Source organism: Cloeon dipterum, chromosome 3 (genome assembly GCF_949628265.1).
Source record: "Cloeon dipterum chromosome 3, ieCloDipt1.1, whole genome shotgun sequence".
NCBI classification, from domain to species: Eukaryota; Metazoa; Arthropoda; class Insecta; order Ephemeroptera; family Baetidae; genus Cloeon; species Cloeon dipterum.
The window spans coordinates 32,998,137-33,017,672 of record NC_088788.1 but is presented as its reverse complement, the minus strand read 5'-3'; the positions used below and the strand labels follow the sequence as shown (position 1 = coordinate 33,017,672).

Here is a 19,536-nt window from a genome sequence, read left to right as displayed (position 1 = left end):
ATTTTTCGTTTTTTGTAAAAATATTACTAGCTCCCAAATCTTGAGTTATAATCACCAGAATTGTACGAACTACCCACTGTTAGATTCGTCTCAATCTTCACTGACCAGCAAAAGGGTTTAGAGTTTAGATTGTGCTTGGAAATTTAGGATCTAAGCAAAAAATGCCACAACCGTCTTTCTAACCAAAAAGTATCGCTAAAATTTCATTTTAATTTAATTCTCGTATTTTTCTCTTTTAGAACTTCATCTTCAACTTACATAATATAAAATTTAAATCCACCTGGCCATCACAGTTTTGTGGAAATGATTTAATTACTAATTTTAACGAGCCTTCCTAAGAGTTACCTCATTCGTGGAGGAAGGATACTTATATGAAACTGGGTTTATTTTGCGAAGAAATGAAAGAAACGAAAACTAATGTCTATCGCACATTTAATGACTGTATACAGAATTGTTTTTTTCTCAATTGCAGCATTTACACAGTGTGTTTAAATATAATATATTTCACGGTTGCACAGCCCATTAAATTAGTCAAAGTCTGCGGCGTGTGCGCGAGACAATTGCATTGCACGCGAGCGTTTCGCCAAACAAGCAGACTCTGATGTTTAGTGTGTTGATTATGATTAGACCGTGATAGACACCTATATATAGAGAATCAAGCAAACACGTACATAAAATATCAGATATATTTATACTTCAATTAACATCGATAAAATTCGGGAAATATAAACCACATCAAACACAGTGTTTTACAATATATAAGGTATTTATACGTATTTTACGTTCGCTTCTTTGTCAAATCCATTTCCTATAATAGTGGTCTCGCGTTTTATGTCTCCTGCACTATACACCGTGCCACGACCCACCTTCCTATACATGCAGAGTTAACATTCTTAACTTGGCACCATCTTTTTTCCATTTTGACACATTTTGAAAATGTTACATGAACAAACGAACTCGAGGTATTTGTTTTACACGTTTGAACATCCATTTAATGCGTGACAGAGTGAATGCGTAACACTGAAAAATCCACCTGGAATTGAAACGAATGCAAACGCTGTGTATAGATTCAATTTTCTTCTATGACACACTAGAAAAGCATTTATGTCTTCAACCGGAATATGGTGATTGTCTTTCTCAAAATTCTTCCAAGCAAAATGATCTTGTTTGAGCGAGCTATGAACGGCCACAAATTTGCTAAACTACTCAACAATAATTAAATGTATATGTCGATAAAGCTGCACCTGCAAGCCACAGCATTGAAGCTTGTGCGAGAGGGAGAAATGTAGGCAACACTTAGAAAGCACGTTTCTCAAAATTTGCAAAAACGGTCAGACAAACACGTGTTTTATATGGCATTGCACACTCAAGACATACATTAAAATTGGTAAAAATGGACCCATGCACGGTTTTTGTGGATGGCCGCATCCCGAGCCCACTCGATCGTCAACGTGTCCCTTGATCGTTGTGCTTTTTTCGATAAGAAAATTAATATTGGAAAATTGTTGCACGCGTATTGCGTTTAATAAATAATTAATATTTTTTTCAAATTTAGTAATGGTGTAGATAATAGACTAGATGAGAGGGAGACAAATCACTTAAAGAGGATTGATATTGCAAACGCCTGGAAAATCCTTGTTGCTAATGCATGAACTCATCCCTTAGGATTCAGTTGAAGCCAAAGTAGCAGCGTATTTTTTTTTTTTTTTTTTTGAAAAGTGATGGCTCCAAAGTTTGCTCGCTTTTCAAATGGTGAGAACTGTCTCCTTACTTAAAATCCTGTTTTATTTCACAACAAAGAGTTTCCATAAAGGGTTTCGTATTTTGTACGCTGTAGCAGGTCTCGAAGAGAGGAATCGATATTCACCAAGAAAATGTGGTCAACCGCTGTAAATTTTGGAGAAAATTTGAAAAATTTGAATTTTTTCTGTAGCAATATCCTTTATTATTGTTGAAAATTGTAGAACAAATTTTTATCTATCACCTGCTTATTGCGTCTAACAATTTATTCAAATAATTTCCAATTAATTTCTGCCCTTTTTATCAATCCACCTGTTAATGAGAAAATTTCAACAGAAGATCTATAAAATAGCCTGAATTATCTCCTCTTTCCAGATTTCACTCATTTTGATGCTATTTAATTAATTTTTCCACCAACAATTCAAATAATATCAAAATGTTTTAAAATGTGATGCTGAAAAACTGTTGTTGGTGTTATTTGATTTCCCGAAAACGTCTTTTTTAACACAAAAATTAAAAAAAGATTTATCGTTGTCTCATTGTAATAAATTACAAAGAAATTAGACTAACTTCTTACGATGCCATTTCAAGACGATAATAAAATGACTAGATTTGAGATTCAGCGACACACGCGAGCGAGCTGGGCTGTACATTTGGCCAGAGAGACTCTTCCTCCTTAAATGCTGAGCAAAATTCAAAGAGTGCAGGCAGACACAAGGAGACTCGTGGTTAGTACAATACAAGAAGACAAAACAAAAAAGGGGTCGGAAAAGAAAAGATACGCGCGCGGAAGAAGAAAGTTGGTTTCGCAAAGCGAGTTGTCGCAGCAAATGCGAACTAATTGCCGGCGCCGCACGAGGGAGATAGAGGATGGAGATGACGAGAGTTTAACGACGACACGGCTTGAGGCCGAGCGAGCGGAGGAATGGAGGCCTACTTGGACGCGGAGGCGGCCGCCTGCGCCGCATCGGCCGCTCCTCTCGCCTTCAAGAAGTACGTCAGCAGATCTATGGGCAGCGGAAACACTATCGTCGAGTTCTTCTCCGCCGAAATCGTGTTCAGCGTCTGCAAAATGGAGCAAAACGGGTGAGGGCATGAATGTGGGTCGGCGGACGGGCGGGCTGCGTCTCCGCGCCGAATGACTCGATTTCATTTAATGAGCCGCTTTGTTCGGCAACCGAAACGCATCTTTCCTTCACTGTAAACATTGGAGTCTCCCTCGTTTGCAAGTTTATCTGACGACGGCTCTGTGGTTTCTCAACGTTGCAAACGTAATGAAATCTAGCTCTGGAGATAAAGCTTCTAATTTTCTTGCACAAAGAAGGATCTTTGTTTTGGTTTGAAACGAGGTCTTTGAGTTTACGAAACCGTTAAGAAGATTTTATATTATTTAAGTAAAAAAGTTTTTTCACAGGAAATTAAAAACAAGACTCCTTCCTCAATGATTTAAACAGTTTTTCTAAATAGATCAGCTTCTGCTGCCCAAGTATGTCCTATTTCTTAAAGTAAAAGCCTTACAGAAAATTAGTGAAAAGTCATTTTTACCTTTTATTGAAATTCAATCTAAAAATGAAGAAAAATCTAAATATTTCCCGGGTTGTTGTTTAAATTTTTGAGAAAATCGGCTCAAAAACTTATCAATGCATTTTGTCTCCTCATTGGAAATCATAATTTACATCGCCAGAAGAGAAATTTACCTCATAATTAGAATACCATTAGATAAATCCGCGAGAAGGATCGAAATATTCGAAATCAAGCGAAAAAAATCATTTAATTTTTCTAGAAAATTGGTAAAATCTGAAATTTAACTGTTCCTAGGTCCTGATTTCATAATTGCACATTTTTAGGTAAACTGTTGCTAAATCTCACAAATAATCAATAGTTATTTAAATGGTTCTAGTCAATATTAGTAAGATAAATAAATAAACAAAGCTTAATAAACGTTAGATTTATCGAGCTTTCATAGGTTTGGAAGATCTGAACAGGACAAAAATTACCAACGTGTCTGATGTTGATTGCTTTAGCAAAGAGCAAAGTTGTAATTGAATCGACCGTTTGTGAAATGAAGCACATCAAATGTAAAAAATCAAACCAGCGCTGAGCAAAAATTAAAAATTAAATTTTTCTAAAACACGCTGAAAGTGCATTCATATTTTTTCTCTCGTTGAGGTATCCAATGAGGATACTTTTCCTTCTGACGAAATATATTCATGTTTTCGCTGCTATATGAGCATTGATTTTGAAATAGTATTCTAGGATTCTGAGAATATAAGTCACTTAATGGAGCCGCAATGCGTCGAGAAAAATAAAAACCTCGATGCATATACTTCAATCGATGAGGACAATTCCAATTATTTCTCCACCATCGGAATAATTATACTTTTCTCCAGCTTCTGAACTGTTTTCAATAAACAGCTTTACTTCAAATTTTAAATTTACTTGATTTAAAAAGTGGTATAATGGTTAAATTAAATATTCATATGAGTATTTTAGTTAAATATTTATACAAAACTATCTTGTGTGTCACTTGATATACCTATTTTCTAACTTGGAAGAAGATAAGAGAGTATGACATGTTATCATAGTGCCTTTGAGCAATCCACGATCCAAATATTTGTATCCGTCCGTGCAAATCTAGCAGCGGGGACCCTCGTCAAGAGAAGTTTGGAGTGCAGCCGTCAAAAGTCTCGAGTTACGCCCCCGCCGAGACTCGTTAGTCGGCCTCGCAATAATTCAGCGGCAGAGAGAGAGCCGAGTTTTATTATTTTTTCGTCCATACAAACCTGCAAGTATCGGAGCTGCAGCGCGGCCGGCGAGTTACCGATGACCTCGCTGGCCTCTCTCAGGGCCCTGGACGCCTTCTGCTCACCCTCGGCGGCGATCACCTGGCAAAAAAGGGGTGTCAGCAAAAACCCTGGCCACCCCACCCGCCCCCGGCTGCACGCGGTCCCACCCTTCGGCCTGCTTGATCACTTTTTCGCCGCCTTTTTGCCGATTTTTGCCTCATCAAGCTAACAGCTTTGTAATGCGGCTTGCATACTCCTGCCAGCCCCATAAATCGTGGCTAATGTCGGCCGCCGCCGCCGCGCACAGCCGTGCGATTAATAGCAGCCGACCTCGGATTTCATATTTCAGCCAGCCGCTGCTGCTCTATTTCCCCGTGCAAATTGGCCTGGCTCTCGTAATTGAAATTTAGGACTTAAAACAGCAAGTCTGACAAAGACAACAAGCTATTCATGCTCGCCTGCAGAGGTGTTAAAATGAATTGTAGGCGCGGAACAGCCCAATTTTCTTCCAGGACAAATTGCATCTATTAAAGCAGACGGTAAAGTTCGCAAGTTGTGAGCAACGGTGTCTTGACTCGTCTTAAGATTCCTATTTACAAACTTGAGAGTTTCATTCAGACTCAATCATTAAAGAGAAAAAATTTCATTTATTCATGTTAACAATATGCTGTGCTTATTTTTATGCGTCTCTTTCTGTGCTAAAAATGAAACAACTGATGAAACATCGCCCACGAATTTCCCTTAATTTCACGAATTGAATATTTTATCACCAGATTTTAGTAAATGAAAATAGTCTTCCGTTTTTAACAAAATTCACGCACCATTGTGAAGTTCGATAACTGCAAAATAAATTAATAAAATGTCCGCAAAGCCTCCATACGATTGGAAGCTTTCAACCGTTATTTTTCTGTCGCTATGCCTTGCTAAATCGATAATCTGATGAAACTATATTTTTATCTGTGATAAAAGGAGGGGAAAATCGGCAGGCGGTACTGTAAATCGAATTTAATTCGAGATAGATTGGAAGAGAGAAGGTTTGAAATTCTGTTTAAAGAGTGACCAAGAGGTGGAGGACCCATAGGACTGACCTCTGTCTCTGGCTCGCCCCGTGCACCCCGCGAACCCCGGGACTCATCGCTATATACTAGCCGCACGCAGAGAGTGAAGTGGCTCTTTCATTTTTAATATGCGTGTATACATCTCGACGGCACTTTGCGAGCAACAAAAGCGAGAGACACCGCTAACATCGATGGCAACGAGCAAATGCCCTGCAACGCCGAGAAGGGCCGCGAAACCCGACAACGCATCGGTTCGTCCTCTTTTATATGTGTAATTTTACTATCGGCGCAGAAATAAAACGGTTCTCTTGCCTAGATCTAGACTATTCGTCGTCTGTCTTTTCTTTTTTTATTTATATTACGGTTTGTGTTGCAACTAGGTTTATTTAAGATTTATATCTTCACAGGAGAAGCGAAGATTGAATTAAAACCGAAACCGGCGCGTTTAAAATCGAATCTTTAGAGGATAGATGACACCCCCGAGCCAACAAGTCGCTGCTGGCGCTGCGAGTGACACGTCTTCCCACTGCGATCGTATTTTTACACTTTTATCTGCGAACGCCAATGATCGATTTTCACATTTGGCGTCTCGGCGGAGTCTCGGGACTCATATCCTCGGGCCCTTTACTTATGCGTGTTTGTGAACATTGATTAGACTCGAGTGTCCCTCCGCATATTCACCTGTCGGCGGAAGGACGCCGCAAAAAATATCGCCACTCTCTCGCTTTTTATATTTATTGCTCCGGGCTTTTATCGTATTACACGCTTTTTCCGTTACGAGAGCGCTTTTTATTTTCGGAAGCGGCTTATCAGATTAAGCCCGCGTTTTCGATTTAGGTTGGAAAAGTGCTCCGATATGTTTTTTCCCATTCTCGGATTGTGTCGACTGTGTGTACGTGGTGACCTTTGAGCTGGCTGCGGTAAAACATCAGGAACATGATCGTACATACATTTTCTGGTAACACGCTCAATTTTTGACAAATTTGATACTGAATCATAATTTTGGGAAAATTCCCGTGTCTCCATTTAAAGGACTATGAGAACGGGAGCGAAACCAAAACAAGGGCTGGGTCGATACTTAAAACGCAAACAGGGGGATGAAGAGCGCGGACTAAGTAAACAAACGAATTGCAAACTGGAAAGAGGACAAATGTCAGGGGTCGACAGTGTATGCCAACAGGTACAGCCACAGCCACAGCGGCACGACATCGATTCAGAGTACTGGCAAAAACATTTCGGAACACTCCTTAATTAGCTTTTCGCTGCCCTAATTGAAACGCCGAACCGAGTTAAAAAATAATTGTCCGCAGCGAAATGCGGTCGTTTTAGCCACGTTTTTTATTTAATCCCGAATTCCGCGACTTCCCGTTTAGTGTTCGCCGTGTGCGTTTAGGGGCCGCCGGCTCTCTGCAAATGTGCGGATTGGGGGTTGCGTGGGGTGCGAGGGGGCAGGTGTTGAGCAGCAGGTAGGACTGACCTTGGCCCGAGCCTCGCGAGCCGCCTCGGCCTCGGCCGCCATTGCTCTCTGCAGTTGCACGGGCAAGCGCACGTCTTTGCTGCGGAGAGACGACCGGCGGTCACTGATTTGCCGCTCGCGCCGCCACCCCCGCACAAACCACGTGCCCGTGGGGCAGCGTGTCTGCCGGGGTGGTCGACCGAGCGACCGTTATAAACAACTTTTGCGTTTGTCCACGCCAAAGCAAATCCCTCGTCGTCTCACATGTATTTGCACTCTCGCAACTTTTTACTCACTCTAAAAAAGGTCCGAATATTGTCATTTTCCTCTTTACTACGGGGGGTACATTTAGAAGGCTGCGTGAAACCAAATTTCGGCTTGGAATTATTACTTTTGGGAGTGGTTCTGCTTTTTAATCCACACATGCCGCTCCCGAGTTTTATTGGAGTGGCACGCAAATATTTGCTTTTTTATCTCCATAAAATCCTGCTGTAGTGACCAACTCAGTGAAGGGAAATTTTTGTGTTTCCAAATGTTGAGAGTATTAAAAAGCACATTATTTTAAAGACGGTTCCCTGAATATTTTCAAGGAAAATTGATTCAAGCATTTTGCAATCCTCAGACAATTATTGCAATTTAAAAAAATAGAAGGGATTTCAGACCCTTAATCTTTAATTCTTAAATTTTTTTAATCATTTTAGAATTAAAATGATGCCATTTAATCACTAATTTTTTAAGGGCTCTGGAAAATTTTAACAAGAGAACTTTCATCCAAACTCAATGCCTTGTAACCAACCACAGCTTTCAGATTGATGGAGGCGAAATTCTGTGTCAATATTTAAGAAATTTACAATCAAGGGGCCCAAAATTAAAGGTATAACAGAAATTCTTATGCTAAAAATCAAACATGTTTAACGTGAAACTCGGCTAATTGAAATTAAAAATTGATAATTAATTTATTGAATTGGTTTTAGAATAGTTTGAGGAATTCAGGGATTCGCTTTGGGACAAACGCAAGCTTTGTTTTGTTATTTGCTATTTGGTAATTTATTATGATTAGTTAATGCGTATTTCATGGAAAATTTGGTTCATAACTTACATCTCCACTCGTTCTACCTTAATGCCCCATTCGTCTGTTGCCTCATCCAAGGAACTCTGCAACATTTTTCACAACACGATGAGAGAGCTACTGAAACTCCATCCGGGCTTAACGCGCGCAAAGTTCATCAAAACTTTCGCTCAGCGAAGTTTTGAATTCGTGAATTTTGCATCTGACAGAATTCGAGAGTGCTTCTAATCCCGGTCTCAGCGTCACACTAAAGGCGAGAGCAACACTTCTGACAAACAATAGGCTTATCCGAATTTAGATTAACTTTCGAAAATAAATATAAACATAAATCATGTACAAAATTCGTTTCTGTTCCTAATTTTGAGTTCGTCCCTAAAAAGCTGAAACAAAAAAATCAAGAAACCTGCATCGACGCCTGAATGTTTTCCCTGTCGGAAAGGATCTCGTGCAGCAGTCGCGTGCCTAGGATGTTCCTGAGAGTGGTTTGTGCCAGTAAACGGGTCGAGTGGTGCGCGTTCTCCACGTTGGCGATCGACACGGTGGCGTTGGAGACACGGTAGTAGACCACCGCGTCGACAGACACCGTCACGCTGTCACGCGTCAGAATCTGAAATATTATAGCCAGCTTGACACTCAGCACTTTCTGGGCTAATTTTTGTAATTTCTTGAAATATTTTTTTAACAAAAGAGCTCACTAGGTGCCAAAAACACCTCCAAGCGGATAACATGGGGCCTGAGTAGCCACAGAGAAGCTTGGGATTGAAACCCAATACATTTAAATTAAAGCCACTTGGCAAGGTACGAAAACCAGCAAATGGCGCCTTCCTGCCCGTTGAGCTATATTTGAGAATTTTTGAGTCACTTAATAAACCACATTTTGCCATCTCTGGCATTCTGCAGCTAGTATTAGATCCCAAAAATGCTCAAATATTTCCCATTGCATTGAAACTTTGAAGAATGCCTTAAAAGTTCAAGCCAATGGGTTAAAATTGAACCTAAAATTGCTCAAGTTAGTGTACTAGGAAAGATAATGCAACCGTCTCAACGTTGCAGATGCGCAGGTTGCATAACAAAGATGAAAACAAGCTTTTCCGTGTTCAAACACAATTTAGGGAAATAATTTAAAGTGCTTCATCACTTTGCTTAACAATCGTAATAAATTTCAGTTTGTTTGGAAAATTAGAAATAAATATATAAAAATTATGCGGATAAAAAGTCAAATGAAAAATAATTGCGTCCAATTAAAACAAATGTGTCGCAGCAGCATCAGCAGATTATTAGCCATTTTTCCCAAACATGCGTGCACGCGGCGCTAAATTATGAACGGCTCAATTAGTCGGGGTCAAAGCCGTTTCACGCACGATTGCCGAGGGCGCCCGCCCGCCGAACAACAAACAACAGCACTTTGCCGCGCCGGATCAGCGCGTCCGATTTAATTGAGGCGCAAAAGTGCCATTGTCTTGGCTCTGCATCGTGTGCACGCAGTTAAGGGCCAACTCGCTAGCTCGCTCGACACACTTAATTAATTAATAAGTTGCCTCTCTCTACCTCCTGTGGTGGAATATCAAACACACTGCTGCGTAGGTCGACTTTGGTGTACGTCTCAATGCACGGCAAGATGAAGAATATGCCTGGAACACACATGGCGGCGTACTGTTAACTTCTCTATGGATGAATGGATAAGTGGAATTTATGTTCATATTGTGAGAAATAATTCACGTAGAAACTAGGTTGAATGTTTACCCAGTAGTAATTGCTAATTTATAGGTCTTTTGATCGCTTTCAAGACGTGGCGAAGGGAAACTAATTGTAAGGGGAAAGTTAGACCAAAGACAAGTTGATAATGACTAGAGTTGGATATCAGAGACAAACGTCAATTTGTGTCCTGTGGGTCTGAAAAATGTTTGACGCCAAATCATGCAAATTTATGGCTCTAAAGTAGCACTTAAAATTGTTGAAAGCTGTCTTTGAGACCTGTAAATCGTCCAGAGCTGGTCAAAAACCTCTGAATCGCTTGCTAAACACTTTCCTTAAAATAAAATAAAATTTGTTTTCGGTTATTTTCTTAAGGTTTTTTAAGTTTTTAAATCTTGGAAGATGGTCGCCTGTTAATTAAGTACATTTGAGTTCTAGAAAATATTCCTCAATAAAATGGTGGTGATTTATTTCGGAAGAGCAAGACGCAAGACTAGTATAAAAAATGTTATTACATTTTAATTGCTGCTAACTCTTTTAGTCCAGTTTTCCAGAGCTGCCAAAAATCAATTACTCAATCACAATCAGAAAGCCTTTCTGTATAGATCCGATTTCAGCTGAGATTTTTTATTTTCATCCACAATAAGTTTTTTACAGGCGCTCGTCACACTGAAGATTTGTGGGATTTTTCGTTGCCGCAAAAGTCAGTGTTGTTTTTTTTATGCGGCCCCTGATTCTGATGGCCAGAATAATATGACGTGGTCGACCACGGAATAAAAGAGGGTGAGTCGAGTATGTGCGGAGAGCGAAGTGAGTAAGTCGGTCGTTCCGAGGGTGGCAGATTATTAGCAATTCAATGAAGCGGATTTCTTCGCAGCTGAATGTCCTGGAAGAGCGACTCTGTCACTGGGGCGGCTGTGATTTCCGCAGGGCTTTGTTTGTGCGCCCGATATCGATTCGGCCTAATTGAATGTCGCAGCTTAAAAGCATTTTCGCTCACTCGCATTCGGGTGAAATGGAAACGTTCGGAATTAGTTGCGGATTGTCGATCGCAATCTGTCGAGCAACAGTTGCTCGATGACAGAAGTGTTCTTTTTTCTTCTGTAATTAAATAAGTTGCAGTGATCCTTTTTGCACGGGAAATTGTCTGATTGGACTCGATTGCTACATAGAAAGCCCATTACTTAACAATCAAGCTTTAGAAGTTGCTTGGAGACAGTGGGAGAGAGTCCTGAAATAGAAATAAATTAAATTCTCATCAAGCCTGGCATTCATTTTACTATTAAAAGTTTTCAGATGTGGGTATATTGCTCAATTTGTCCTGAACTGGCTTTTTAAGTATACCAGACATATTCAGGAATTTTTGTCTCCCCTGCAATGGTTGACCGAACCTGCAAATCGTTTTTTTTTCTTATGGATTCCCAAAATGCTCATGTTTTGTTTCATTCCTATTGTCTGGGGTTGGCCAGGGGCTTTTAATAAATATGTGACGCCGAAACTTGTCGAAAAATAAAAAAATTAACACTTAGCAAAGAATGTAAAGTCCGTTTTTCTGTTACTATAATTATATTTTGGAATTAATGGATGGTTAATTTCTAAAATAAAAATGTCGCATACATTCATTACTAAAGAAAATTGGCTTGGTGTATTCGTGCTTAATACTAAGATCATGTTTCGTTGACATTTTTAAGCATCCACAAATTTGCTGCTTTTTTCGCACAGATCTGATTCGATAATTTTCACAAATTTTCAATAATATAATATTATTTAACGCCGTTGAACTATGGCGTGGATGTAAATATTGTAGGAACTCTATATGGAATTATTTATTTACAAACCGAGATAAAGATTATCTTATTTACTTGGAGCTGCAAGAATTTTGGATGAAATTTTTTACTTCACAATCATTTGTTGTACACTTTTGTGTTTAGCACAATATTAATTTGCATTTTATTTCGCTGGTAACCTATAAAGATCATCAATTGCTTCAGAATAACATAAATTACACGTTTTGAGGTCAACAGAAAAGAAGAAAATCGAACGTAATCGAGAGAGAAATAAACAAAATAGCACACATGCTTCTCTGTTCCCTCTCTCGATTTTATTTTGTATTCTCGGTTAAAAATATTTGAAGACTCCACCACAAGGTTTGTCGTTGGTGAAATGAAATTTGCAAATAAATGAACAGACACACGTGAGAGCGCGGTTTGGTGAAATTAAATTTGGACGCGGAATGCGTTGCGAAAAACAACAAGAATGGCGCCGGCGGGAGCGAGTTCACCTGAGCCGAGCCAGCCAATCTTGATTAAGTAAGGCTGGTTGGTTGGCTCTTGCTGCGTGCGAGCAGGAGACAATATTTGCATACTCATTTTAAACACCTCTTCCGCTCTGCTGGAAAAGTGTGAGGCACGCGCGGTGAATCCGAAATTTGCAGCGAATGCGTGTCTGCAAAACAAAACTCGCTTTGAAGATTTCCGCCCGCTCCCATCCCGGCTGCATTAATTTTCCCTCCCGTTGCGGCAGCTTCAAAAGCTTTGATCTTTTCAGCTCACTCTCGAGCATTTGATTGCTGCAACTCGCTAATTCATTCCCGTGACGTCAATATAGTTGCCAATCAAAGGGAATTTCCGCCACGCGATTAAAGGCTACGGAAACTTGGCGTTCGCACAGGGGCTTGGAATAGGGCAGCAAGGTGCGCCGATTTGACAAAGGACCAAAATGATTGATCGGCTCCAACATCTGGCCAAAACAGAGAGCAGCGGCTACAACGCCCACGCACAAATCATATCGGCACCCGCCCTCACTGCTACTCTATTGCAGCCAACTTTTGGCCAAATTCCTCCGGAAATAAAAGCAAAAACACCAGACGAAATAAAAGGGCACAAGGAGGCAATTTCCTCAGTCTGTTCCATCTCTTTATTTCCGCTTTGTTAAACTAATTTTACCGAGGTGCAATAAATAGAAAACTTTAAATTATTAGGATACCACTACAGCTTGTAATTATTGCCTATTCTTAAACATAGATTTGTCATAATACGAGCAAATCAAAATTGATTTTTTTTTGCTGGAAACTGATAAACAAACGAATTTTATGTTTGGTGACGTTTCTCAAGAAAAGCTTTCCATTTTTTCGGCTGCCACATTTTGATTCGTGAACAACATGATTGTCGTTTTCTGCAACACTATACTCACAAAGAATGCCAATTTAAATGATTTATTTAATTGAATCATTATTTCTAATCTGTTTCTGAACACAAAATGACTGCAACGCAATCATTCCAACGCATTTTAAATTGAATTTACAATAATTTCCTTTCCAGGAGAAAATTGCGGAGAAATCCTTTATGCACATTTTGTCTGATTTCCACAACAAACCAACAGAATGGCCCGCCCATTCAAAGTGTTTCTCGTGGGACTCTCGCACCCTTTGAACAACATGTTCGTTTTAATTATTCGTAGAAACGTTGTTGAGCTGGTCCCGCGGGGTTGCGAGTGGCAACCCTAAAGCCGCAAACAAGCATGTCATTTCCGTCGGCATTTGCATAGATGATTACGAAACAGTCGGGGTGCAATCATCCTGTGGCGTCAGGCAGGTAACAATCCAGCCGCGCGTTTCTCACGCTCTCGCAACAGGTTGTGACTCGTTGCGACTTTTCCTGAATTTCGCCAACTTGTTTATTTTATGAGCACAGCTAGCACAATTTATAAACGCCAGGACAAAACGAAACACACTCACTGGCAGTGTGACAGAAAAAATGCTTGGTTATATAAATTTGTCGGTTGCTTTAATACTGTACTCTTCACAGATAAAGTAGTTCATTTTTATAATTTTGAAGACATGTTAATTTGAAGTTAGTTCCCATGGAAGGACTTTGAATGATGCCTAGACCGAGTAAGAATGATTTTTAAAACAATGGAATATGGTCATGGTGAGAATAATTTCACAGTCGAAATTGCAATAATTGGTTCTACGATTGATCTCTTTACACAATTTAAAACTTCACTACCTGACCGTACTAGGAAGTTGAAAATTTCCTCCTCCGAACTTTAACAAAATATACGAAAAGCTCCTCAGCAGTTATTAATTGTAAAAGCAAAGGGATATCTATTCTTAAACCTATGCTTTCCATCGTACCATTTTCCCTTACACAACTTGCAACCGACCGTAGCCAAGAGAAAATTTTTTAAAAATGGTGCAAAGCGTCGGTTTGCATGATTGAGCTGATCTGGCGATTCTTGCGCCCGACCGATTTTCGCTTCTTGCGACGCACGCATACCGAGTAAAGAGGCTGGATTTGCATACACGGGGGTGATGGAGGCAGCTATGGTTACCAGCTCCAAGTCAAACCCTCGCGGATATCATGACTCAGCATCACTCGGGAGGAATTATTGAGAAAATCAAAGTGAGTTCGAGTGGAAAGATATATTATGCCACCCGCGCTGACAGCCTGTTTCGCGGCACAGTCTCTCTCAGCCTGCAAGGAGCATTCGATCTATTGTAGATTAAACTTTATGATTATTATTATTGAGAGAATATTTTATGTAATTTTTGGTTGCCTTTTAATTTAACAAGTGAAATAAATTATTTCTGATGCATCACAAGTTGATGATGAGAATGGAGTTTATTTTTCGGGTCGTCTGGCAATCCTAGTGGGGGGTGGGGTGAACAGAGGCAGGAAAGCTTACCTGGTCCTTTGGCGCCGCCGGAGAGCAGGCGACCAAGCCTGAAGATGACGGCGCGCTCGTACTCCTGCACCACCTGCCACCAATAAATTCGAATTCAATGTACAATATCGTGGAGCTGCCGGCAGGTGCCGAATTTATGTCTCTGCCGCCCCACCGATCGACTTTGCATAAATGCGTGTGTTGTTCGCCCTTTTCCCCCAACCCTTTGCGGATGTACAGAGCTAGCGGTGCGTTCGAGACGCTGAAACGCCTGCTGCTGACACGAATTGGTTTTTCAAACTCCTTTTTTATATATGATACCTTAATTAAAATTGATCATATCAATATTGCTTTGTGGTTTCTGAGCCTGAAGCTATAGAATAATAAAAACTAGAGTTCGTAAGATACAACTGACATGAAAAATCCAAATATAAAATTGAGAGTTGAGCCAAAACTCCAAAATGTATAGCTTTTATCTTCTCATTTTTAAAAATTATTCTTTTCAAATTAAATGTTACAAATTACATTTAAGATAATTTTAATTGATAGCAAATGGAATTTATAAATCTGCAAGAGATCCTAGATTACTGTAAGAATTGAAATAATGTTACCTTGAAGCAGACACAAAGGGAAAATGGTAATGTGCAGAACACGATGATCCAAGAGAAGACGGTCAGTATCCATCCGCAAATGCCGATTTCCACATCTGTTACGTCTTCAGCTGTAAACAGGAATATGATTGTATTAAAGCTAGTTAAAATAAATTAACTTGAAGATTGCATTTCAATTGCTTTTCGTCTCCGGGATATCAGATTGCTTGCATAGAGCTGGCGAAATTGCCGCGATGAACGTGTGTGTTATTGATTGGGCCCGTTCGCGACTTGTTGTCGGTTCATGCGCTTTTTGCGGGCCTAGATGCAGTAGAATGCAGTGATTGTGAACTATTTGGCACCGACCCCAATGCCCCTTCGCTCCATCACTGGCAGCGAACTCTCGCAAAAGGTAAATTAAAATAAAAGGCCTAGCCGCCACACAGGTGAAAATAAACCAATTTTCAAGAAAACTTGACAATTTCTGTATCGCCTAGTCTCAGTTTGTTCATGGGAATCAGTCTCCTGGCTCTCATGCCAAAAATCGATGCCAAATTATTGCATAAAATGAAACAAATCCTATCGCTCTATATTCTGCGTAGAATTAATATTAGGATAGTCAGCTATGAGTGGAATTTGATGTGTTGTTAAATTTTTATTTTGCTGCTAAAGCACTGCTCATGAGGCCAGCGGGGCAGAAACAGTCTGCTGTCCATTAAAAGCACGTGCGAGATATTTTCTCATAAAAATTCACTAATTGCCATACAAACCAGAGCTATTTTATTATTTTATTTTATGATACCTGCGTGTGCATAGTTCACATATTTTTCCGTATTTGACTTTCTAGAGTTTCCTTTACTTCAGACATTCATAAACTTAATTAATATCTGGTTCTCGGGCTACCTTCCTCACGTAACTGATGTTATAATGAAAAAAACCTATAAAAAATTCGTCATGCGTAGATTTTTTGTTTCCTTTTCTTTTCGCAGTCAAGGTTACGACTAAATTAAAGCTCGCCGACAAAACATTTACCTTTGCGACGCGAATTTTACGACACACAATTTCCGCGAGTGGAATTTGGCAGCGTTGATTCAATTAGCGCGCTTTTACAGTCGCCTGCAAAACACGCAGAGAAAGAGAGAGAGAGAGAGAGAGAGAGAGAGAGAGAGAGAGAGAGAGAGAGAGAGAGAGAGAGAGAGAGAGAGAGAGAGAGAGAGAGAGAGAGAGAGAGAGAGAGAGTAACAGTTTAATCCGCGCGCGCGTTTGAAGGGTTTTTACGAGACATCAAGCTGCTTGCTCGGAGGCGTTTATCATAAACCAATATTGACCTGGCTATGCAAGAGCAAACAGAGCGCGAGCACGTGCCGCACCATTGTGCGCCGATTAATGGCAAGGAACGTTTGTCCAGCCCTAATACTCGTTTTGCATGTCACCCTCCGGGCCATTGTGTTCTCGGCCCTTTGCAAAGGCCGCGCTTCAACAACGCGGCTTGCCAATATCCTTTTCGAAACGGGTGAAAAGGAGTGTGACGGATGCGCTGCGTTTGCGTTTCGGCCCGTACACGGCACGCTGGCGAGCGAAATATATTGGCAAATGTGGCATTCTTTGCAGTACTAGCAACAAATTCTATTTATTAAATGAAAAACTATGGGGACTGGAGGTTGGACTAACACTGGAATTGTTGTCGAGATTAATTTTATATGGTATATAATTGAGAGTGAACCTTTCTTTGTAAAATAACGTTCACGAGAGTTTAATTGAATGGGTAAACATCACTAATTTTGTTTGTTTGAATCAAATAAATATGTAGGGGAGCGGTGAATTATCATCCAACGCAATTCAAAAGCTTTTTGTGAGTCATTATAAAATTCACGCTCTCATTTCTCTTACAAACTTTGCTAATGAGCTCTTTGATTTCCGTTAACACGACTCCTCTCCAGTTCTCCAGTAGCGAAAAATAGCCTCAGTGAAAGACAGCATGAAGAGAGGGCATTCCTGTTTCAGTCGAAGCGAATTGGAAACGCCGTCAGCCGGAAAAATCAAGAGCTTTCCGCTTTCCCCGCACCAACAGTCTCGTCTTGCAGCGGGCCGCAGGACAAATAATGCTGTGTGCTTTGTCAGCTCGCGAATTCACAGACACACACACTCCGCGGCTGATTATAAAAATCGATGGAAGGAGCTTGTTTGCGAGCGCGCAGCTTTTAATGCGTGCTCTCGAAATGACAAAAAACAACCCGCACCTGCCACAAGAGTTATAGCATCTCCCCGGAAGATATTTTTACGAGTAACTTTTTAGAATTGTTTTGTTTTCCCGCACCGCAACAGCTCCCGAATGATTGGTCCAAAAACTTGCGTCCTAAGGGCGTAAAGAACAAAAGCTGGTTAACCTGAAAAGGCTATTTTTGCAGCGAGGCAAAAGATAACAAAGAAAATGTTTGCCGCCGAAATCGAACCAGAGGCTGTCATTATTTTTGTGGTCTCGAGCTCGATTTGCACACAGGTATTCCAGTTGGTTGCCACTCTAATGGGGTGCAATTAGAAAGCATGCGAAATACAGAACCCTTTGGACCTCTGGGAACCGATTCGTGTGTGTCGGCCAGTAAATTGATTTTAATTAACTCGGAGAGGACGGACAAAGCAGCGAGAGAGAGAGAGAGAGAGAGAGAGAGAGAGAGAGAGAGAGGAGGGAGAGGGAGAGGTTTCAATTTAATTAAAAGCAAAATATCCTTTTAATCGTGTGCTTTACTGGGGCCAACGATGGCGTAAATAATAATTTAAAAATGATATTTTTTTTGAAGTTCCGGAATTTTCATGCAAGGAAGTTGAAATTCTGTGTATAGCTTGCGAAACTCTTTGGATTTGTTTATCAGAGTTATAAATAAGTTAGAAAAAAGAGGAGGATGGAACAGCTAATATTCCCGAGTTAGCTTTATTACAATATTTTAACTATAATTGAGCTCTCAATCAGTTAAGACTACAAGTTCTTAAGTATTTTAAACTCCCAAGAATTTGAGAAATCTTGGCAAGTTCCACCTTTGAAGTTAGGAGCGCAAAATAAGATTCAAAATGCTGATATAAATGAGCAAGTTCTAAAAGGAATCAAATATAGCCGCAATAATTTCACTTTAAATATTGAAATGCTGCAAAGTTTTACCATGATTTGTTAACAACAAGAATTATTCTATTTGTAGTTTAAAAGGATAAATTAAAAATTACATTTTCATTGCTTGACGTGAAGCGATGAAGCAAAAATTATGCTTTAATGTAAATTTAATTAGCAATAAGTTGCCAACAAAACTCTGGCAAGGCCAAGAAATATGCGGGTGGTGGCTGTGGAGTCGAGACTGTAAAAAATTATTTTTCTGGGCCCAATTTTTTTCGATGACTCTCGTTCGAGGGAAGGGAGGCACTCTGGCCTGATTTGCCCGCCCGCGCGCGCGTCTCGCGAAAACGAAACACATTTCGCTCTGTGTGTGGTGTGTGTGCGGGAGTGCATATAAATAAAAAGGGCGCAGCAAACGCGTCGCGTGGAAGAGCCAAAACAATTTTTGCTGCCAGAATTTAAGGAAATGAAAGGCAAAAAGGGCATTTGGACGGCGTCCAGCTGAGTTCAAAGCGTTTGCCCGACATACACATACACACGCACGCACGGGACGGGACGGGATGCTCTCAATCAGCAGTTTGCAAAGTGGCCGAGCGAGCTCTCGAGCCGACGGCAAAAACACATGTGTGTCGAATCAACTGTATCGTGTGCACTTTTCGGGCTCCATTTGCGGCCGTGTAAACACCCTCGCTCTCTGCCTCGACGAACCTTCACGCTAAATCAAAATTGAAACGATAAAGGGCTGTCTTTGATCAGAAAATTATCGGCCGGAAAGTGATTGAGTCTCGCCCGTCATGAATCATCAGCCAAAAGAACACTTATGAAATAAGTCACGTGCGATTTGTTATAATAAGGATTGGGACATTTTTACGAGCATAAATTTTTTTCTGATTCATTTTTCGATACGTTATGAGTTATGAACATTTATTTCACACAATTTATAGTATTTTGAACAACAAACAATCGTCAAAGCCTTCTATGAAACACGAAAAAATATATATGCAGTGAGGAAATTTTGATTTCTCTAAAAATAAATAGGTTTCACAAAATTTAAAAGTTTCTTGCTTTGGTTATTAAAAGCAAACAAAAATTTCAAACTAAACCAATTCAATGTCAACAATTTTTCTAGATTTTGTTTTAATTTTTCTCAAATTGACTTGGATTTCTTGAGAATGCCTTCTCTGGGGTCATACAAGTAAAATCCAAATTAAAAAAAGTTTTTAGTCAAATAATCCATCAAAATTTCCCAATCATAGTCATAATAGAAGCAGTGATACCTTCTCTATAAAATCGAATATTACTTCTTTTCATTTATTCCCTGCAAAATTGAACAGGTGAACAATTTAACTAACAAATACACCTCTACTATCAAAA

The 19,536-nt window shown here is 40.0% G+C and overlaps 1 protein-coding gene across 1 annotated transcript in view; it reads right to left on the bottom strand.

Annotated features, from left to right (window-relative positions):
• Window positions 1-415: 415 nt before the first annotated feature.
• LOC135938544 (band 7 protein AGAP004871-like) overlaps window positions 416-19,536 on the bottom strand; it is a 33,030-nt gene continuing 13,909 nt past the window's right edge. The window contains exons 3-10 of the mRNA XM_065482227.1: window positions 15,081-15,190; window positions 14,491-14,563; window positions 9,658-9,740; window positions 8,513-8,716; window positions 8,140-8,195; window positions 7,062-7,140; window positions 4,524-4,625; window positions 416-2,805 (exon numbers count right to left, since the gene is read on the bottom strand). Coding sequence (XP_065338299.1) covers window positions 2,674-2,805; window positions 4,524-4,625; window positions 7,062-7,140; window positions 8,140-8,195; window positions 8,513-8,716; window positions 9,658-9,740; window positions 14,491-14,563; window positions 15,081-15,190 — 839 coding nt within the window. The 3' untranslated portion in view covers window positions 416-2,673. The remainder of the gene's footprint in view (window positions 2,806-4,523; window positions 4,626-7,061; window positions 7,141-8,139; window positions 8,196-8,512; window positions 8,717-9,657; window positions 9,741-14,490; window positions 14,564-15,080; window positions 15,191-19,536) is intronic.